The sequence below is a fragment of the Pundamilia nyererei genome, unplaced genomic scaffold (genome assembly GCF_000239375.1).
Source record: "Pundamilia nyererei isolate P.nyererei 1_Seehausen unplaced genomic scaffold, PunNye1.0 scaffold00357, whole genome shotgun sequence".
Classification (NCBI taxonomy): domain Eukaryota; kingdom Metazoa; phylum Chordata; class Actinopteri; order Cichliformes; family Cichlidae; genus Pundamilia; species Pundamilia nyererei.
The window spans coordinates 166,499-173,295 of NW_005187758.1; the positions used below are offsets into that span (position 1 = coordinate 166,499).

The 6,797-nt window shown below is 43.0% G+C and overlaps 1 protein-coding gene across 1 annotated transcript in view; it reads right to left on the bottom strand.

Annotated features, from left to right (window-relative positions):
* Positions 1 to 6,797, bottom strand: part of LOC102206834 (sodium channel protein type 5 subunit alpha-like) — a 261,018-nt gene that overhangs the window by 46,758 nt on the left and 207,463 nt on the right. Inside the window, exon 23 of the mRNA XM_013915747.1 lies at positions 5,232 to 5,355. Coding sequence (XP_013771201.1) covers positions 5,232 to 5,355 — 124 coding nt within the window. The remainder of the gene's footprint in view (positions 1 to 5,231; positions 5,356 to 6,797) is intronic.

Here is a 6,797-nt window from a genome sequence, read left to right on the forward strand (position 1 = left end):
TTCCTCCTCGTATTCATATACACACACAGCTGGTGCCTGCCTGCTGCTGTTAGTCATTTTCCTGGCCTACTTCTGCAGCAGCTGGCCGAGTCGCCGGAACCACTGCTCCCCTCACACACACACACACACACACACACACACACACACAGCAGCACATAGCTGTGTCAGCATACTGGTGGTACTGGTCCAGTGTGTAAAGGGACTGTGAGCTGAGTCAGGAGGGAAGCCAGGCGGCAACAGCGGCAGCACGCCGGAGGTCGAAATCTGTTTCTCTATCCAAAAATCTGTTGATGTCAGTAAGGTCAAAAGGTCAACAGGTCAAACACCATCATCATCATCATCTTTCCTTCTGGGCCTTTCTGTCCTCGCTTCCTGTTCCTCTCTCTTCTGTTTTCCTTTCGTCTCACTTGTTCTCTTGAGCTTTTTTTTTTCATTCTAATTAGCAGCTTTCTTCTTTTTCTCTCGCACATTTTATCCTCATCTTCACCCTTCCGATCTTCATCATCACATCTTCTGTATCAGCCAGAACAACATTTTTTTCCAAGAGGTACGGAGAGTGAGGTTGATACTGTCAAGGTCCGCTTTGTTTTGCACTTTCTCTCACTTCCTTTTGTCTCTTTTCACATCTTATTCATTTGTTTTTAATCTCCTCTCGTCTATAGCTTCTTATCATGCACCCGCTTGCCGGCGACCCATCGAGGGTCAGGGAGGTGAAAATATCTCGATGACTCTTCTTGTTAAAACCGATTGGAGAGGAGAGTCAGTGGCAACGCATGGCCCGCCAGGTCACTCAGAGTAACACGTGGTCTCAAACTCAACCAACTTAGAGTTAGTTTCCAGCACTTTTAATACAGTTTTGTCTGTGTGGAGCTCTGTAGCATGAGACCTAAACAAAAGCTAACCTCAGATGGGTCGACAGTAAGAGGCTTGTTCTCTCACAGAATTTTTTCTCCTCCCTTTCTGTTTTTCAGCCACTCTTCCCTTCATCTCCTCTCTGTTCAGTTTCTTCTTCTTATTGGTTTCATGTTCTCCTTCTTTGATTTTCCTCTTTCCCTTTTTCATCAGTATTTAACACAGACACACAGGTGACAGGACTGCAGCATAAAGAAGGACTTTCGTTCGTGTTCATCTCTCTGCTGTCGCTGCTCCAGCGGCTGATCCGAGTCCAGCCGGTGACAAACGTCTGCCTGCTGTGAAGGACTCTGCTGAATCAGGAAGAAGCGGGTGGCGTGTTGGGACATTCGCGATGGACGCATCAATCTTCTAAATGAATCAAAGCTAATACAACATCTGCTGTTTGGCAGCCGCTTTCATACAAAGCACCGCTCGCTGGGAACGGGCCCCGCTTTGGTTTAACACTGGAAAGTGATGGAGAGTGAGCCTCTGCAAAATATGATCCAGTACCGAGCGATACCAGGGTCAGAATTACCAATATCAAGAGCCTTTCTTCTATTGTGTCACAGTGAATTATGTTTATTATGTATGGAAGGCTTTCATGTCCATGTGCTATATGGTTAGTGCTCAATTGTGTGGCAGTACAGTCTCATGTCCAGTGCTTCTGGCATGCAGGGTGTCTTTACTGGGTAGTATTTAAACTGTAAAACCTATTTCCTTCCTGTGGGGAATCATAATATGTGGGCCATTCGTGCATTGCACTGTTTCATTCGGTAACCAACAGTGTAAAAGTCAAACTGTTTCTGTTGATCTTAAAGGCTAACCATTGTGCTTTTTGAACTCTACTAGAGTGGCTTTGCATAAGTCATAGTTCATAATAATCCTTGTTTACCGTACACTAGACCTTGGTACAGCCTCTCAGTTCACTCTGAAGGGGAGGGGGAGGTAAAAATGGTGCCTGAAACACACTCCTTTAAGCCCGCTTCACTCTTATTGGCTCTCCTTTAAATAGAAAGTTTGAAGAGCTGGTGAGTGTGGCTTCTGTATTGCTTTCACAGCCTGAAATGACCATATTAGACATATTAAAGGTTATCAAATGGCAGTCGATGTGGGTGAAGAATAAAGCCAGTGTGGAAGTAACTGTAGTCTCACAGACTTCCATGTCAAAATGTCCAAGAGTACAGCAGACATAAACATGTTTACAGCCTGCTATGAAGAACGGTTTGGCCTCTGTGGCTAATTTCAGCCAGTTTTTCATAACAGATTCAATTCAGGCTCAAGGTTAAGGGCTTGTCTGTGCAGTAATTGTACTAGCAGATGGTACAAAAAGCCTGTGCTTCAGTTTCAGTGAGTTAAATTCAAGGATTTTAGCAGTCTGTTACGTAGCACTAATGCAGGTATTGGCAACTTCACACTTTGGACACAGAGCTTTGGTAGTAGCAAGTCAAAATTGTGGCAGCCAAAATGCTGACCCCTTGGCTATGTCCATCCTGGCCATGTTTAACAAGAGCATCCAACACTGTAACGGCACACATGACAGAAAACATAGTCTTGGAAAGAGTCTCTTGGCAAAATCCAGTCCAATTTATGAAGTAGCATTTATTTGTATTCTTAATTATCTATTAACAAACTGATAAATAGACACAAAAGTAGATACTTTTTTTGTAAGCATGGGGCTTGCATTGTTATAATCTACAGTTTGTCTAATTGCTCTGAATCATTCAAGATGTTTGTCACTTGTAAACACTGCATGTTACACGATGGAGTCTCACTAATGAATTCTCTGCAGGTGTTCCACAGAGAGGGTTTTCCAGCTGGCTGGCCTGATTCTTTCTGAGCCTCTTCCCACTGTAACCTCACATTACCTCCCAAAGCCAAATACAGACATAAAGGTTTAACTGAAAAGCTTGACGAAATTAAATTAGTTATCGATGCATTTTGAGTCATTTTACCAACATGTGCAAACCATCCCCCCGACAGCTCATGTGTCTCTTTTGTGGCATGCTGGCTTTGCTGAACTGTGTCTAAGACAAATCTGTGCGTTCCAGGAGGAAACCGGCTGAGTCAGGAGGGAAACAAGGTGTTTGCTTTTCACCTGGGTTAGTCCGTACAGGATCATAAATCTCGTTGTGAAAGTATTGGGGCAAGTGGGTGGCGGGATGGGCTTGTGGTTAGTGGAACCATTATGTGACTGCAGGGACGCATCTCCACTCCCAGCAAGTCAGAGGCTTTGTACTTTAAACCAAGCTCGTGACCAAAAGGGCAGCAATAAATGAACATGTCCAGATTCTACCATCATTTTGGGAAATACGTGAACTAAACCAGATGGGAGTGCACTTAATTGAATGTATAAGTACTACCACAACAAAGAGAAATAGCTAAACACGTCTCTAATCAAATTAAGTTGCATTCATATCTGCATAATACAAAAGATGCTTTCACTGGAACTTGAAACCACAAAAAAGATCCATGCAGATTCAATTTGAAGTGAACTGTGCATCGTGGTTTTCATGTGGATGCAGCCACCCAAACTTTACAACAACAGCTAAACGACTCATGGAACATGACATTAATCATAGCCAACGAGCTGCCCCCCATACTTTCAAAACCCCAATCTAATCAAGAATCCACGAGACTTTCTGGAACTGGTTGTGCCGTGGAGGCCGTTCGGTTACGTAAGCCCTGAAGCACGTGGTTGCCACTGTTGCTTCTCAGCGGTTGGATCCTGGGACTTATTGTGAAAAGTTCGCACCTTCTATGTGTGCTTGCATGGGTTTCCTTGGGGAGCTCTGGTCTCTCCTCCCATCAAAAACTTGCCTCATTCACCTGTGACGGTGGTCTTGACTACAGTACTGGCTTACAGCTGCAGATGGTCCCCAGGCTTTGCAGTTCTGAAATCTCAGGATGGATTAAATGCAGGGAATGAGTTTCCCTATTGGGATCAATAAAACAGATCTTATCTCAGAGGATCCAATTCTAATGCTGAAGTGCCCCACAGGACACCCCCACAGATCCTATGTGTACAGGCCGATGGCAGTACAATCTGTGGAATGCATTTTAAATGCTGCATCAATAGTGTCACTCTCATAATCTGACTCATTAAACTTTTAGTGTACAGCAAAACAAAAGAACTGGACTATGTAGCTGTATCACAAAAAGCAAAAAGCTTGGAGGCTTTTCCCCATCAAAGCTTAAATTATCTCAGCTTTTACTTTGAAAATATGTATTCAATTCCTATAACTACCCCAGGACATTTATTTTGAAAGTCAGGCACTGCACGTCTTTGTGCGTTGGTTTGCAGCGTTGTTTCAGAGAGCAGCAAAGGCAAGGATGATGTTTGACCTCAGGTTATTTGACTGATGACCATCTGTCCCGCTGTAGCTCCTATAAATCACAGCTACTCTCTTCTTTTGCTCTGATAATGACCTGCTCCGCCTTATCTTTCTTATCTCGGTACAACGTTGTGTAAAGTGCATGTGAAGAAAATGAAATCTGGCAATATGCAAATGAACAGCTGTGTGTCATCTGCATACAGACAGAAATAAATGTGCCTGAAGTTCTGCAGCTACCGTTAGAACATAATACATCATATTTCACCTCCGCTCTCCATGAGCTTGCCCTTCATTGGCTGATGTTAGCCCAATAAAACTCCAGTGTTCCCCCAGTCTCTCTTGCTCCCCTGTGCCTCTGCATCATTGCCACACTAGCCTGCGCCGAACGGGGTCTAAGACAAATCTCTGCGCTCCAGGAGGAAACCGGCTGAGTCAGGAAGGAAACAAGGTGTTTGCTTTTCACCTGGGTTAGTCAGAACAGGATCATAAATCTCTTGCTGAAAGTTTTGGGGCAAGTGGGAGGTGTGGACGGGCTCTCATGGCGAGTGAAACCACGAGAGTCTGAAAGGATACAGCTCCACAGCTTCAACAGATCCTGAGATACAGAAATGTAATGATTGTACTGGTGAAGACCAGTATGGTGGTAGAATTACAACTTGATATGAAAGCTGGATTAAAACATGGAAAAAGAAGGAACTGAAGAAATCCGCTTAATGAAGTGAAACGGTAAAGTACACTGTTTTAGTCGTTTTTGACATCGGAGTTGTTGAAGTTTAAAGATAATGAATAAAGGCTGACAAGGACAAAAAAAATCTGTGGATGGGGAGATTAAGGAAGTTATTCTTTGCAGTATTACTTTTCCAACAGGGAGGCATCCATGGACATGCTGCCAGTCCATCTCAGGGACACAACACATGCTCAAATGCACAGCAGCAGCCAATCAAAATCATCCTTTAAATTAGGGCGCTTGTCTTTAATTGTGTGTGTGTCTGTGTGTGTGCTTACTATCTGGGAAACAGTTGTCAGGGTCCATCGCCTCTTCAGCCATCTCTGAGTACTCATCCTCTTCCTCTCCAGGCTTCCTCAGGTCCACCGTGCTGCCCTCTGATAGGCTGATGTCGTCTTTCGGCTGAATAAAACAAAAACAAACAACCAGTCATGGACTCGTCACCTTCACCACATCGACCTGCGACTGGTTAATATCACCTACTCACGATTAAAATGAATAAATAAATAAAGAAGAATAGAAAACGACTGCACAGATTAGGTGAGGGTGGGTTGGAAAGCAGCTTGCAGATGCAACAACTACTGTAGGAAGGTTAAAGACAATTATGTAACCTGCCCTATACTGGAGCTACCACTTGAATGCATGCAGAAGGGTACCAGCTAACAGGATTGAGCTTAACTCTGCGTCTTGCCTGAACTAATGTTATCTAATGCTAACAGTCAGTTTAACTCTGAGTGAAAGTATTCATTGGTGCCAATCATAGCACTTATGTGAGCAATCAATACACGTCAGCTGTTTTTAAATTATTCTTCTATTTTGTATTTATGAAAACAAAAATCATTCTGACTCAGAGTGTTTAAGCCAAACCACTAAAGGCTAATCAGTCTGAACATGCTGCCAACTGATAGGTCAAAAAGTGAGGTTTTTCAGTTGCTATTTAATATTTTCTCATTAACAGTATAAAAATGGCTGTAGTGGTTAGAACAGACCTGTTATGAAGAGTCAAGCTGAGTGTTTTCACTTTGACAACTGAGGTTAGGAACAGATTTTGAAACCACACACAATCCTGGTTACTCTTCCTTCTGACTCTTAGATTGACTTTAATTAACAAAACAGAGTTAATGTTGTATTAATTATGACTCAAAACTAGTGACTGAACCCATCAATCCAGTAGGAGTTCCCCTACTGAAGGAACGGGAAAAGAAAGATGAGTCTTCTACAGGTCGCCCCCTGTTGGCCATTAAAGAAGGTTAACGGTACTTCCACGCTGACTCAGTGTTGTCATGCTTGTGAACTGAGGCATGCGCCAAAATCAATCGCTTTTCTAATCATATTCCAGCCCTGAAGCTGGATCAGATCTATCATTAACTATAAATACTTACAGGGGTGTGCTGATGTCACAGTTAATGCTAACAGTGACCAACGCAACAACCATAACCACAACATAACACAACAAATACACTGTAACAGATTTAACCTCATAAAAAAGAAAAATTCTAGTGTGTAAATGATTTACGCAAGTCACCAAACTTTTAATCAAAGTCCTTGAAACCAGTGCTGACTATCAGCAGCCTCTTATTCTCATTCTCTGTTGTTATGTCCACCTATCCATCCACCCAAACCTCCTCCCTGCCTTTAAGGCTTTTAAATAACTCCACTTTAGCTCCAACCGGTGTTGTCATTTCTCTGTAATAAAGGAACACATTTCAGAGTGTGTTTTTAATAGTCCCTGGGCAACAATGGAGCTCTAACACACACACACACACACACACACACACACACACACACACACACACACACACTTGACATTTTCATCTGTTGACAATAAGAAATCACATCTCCAG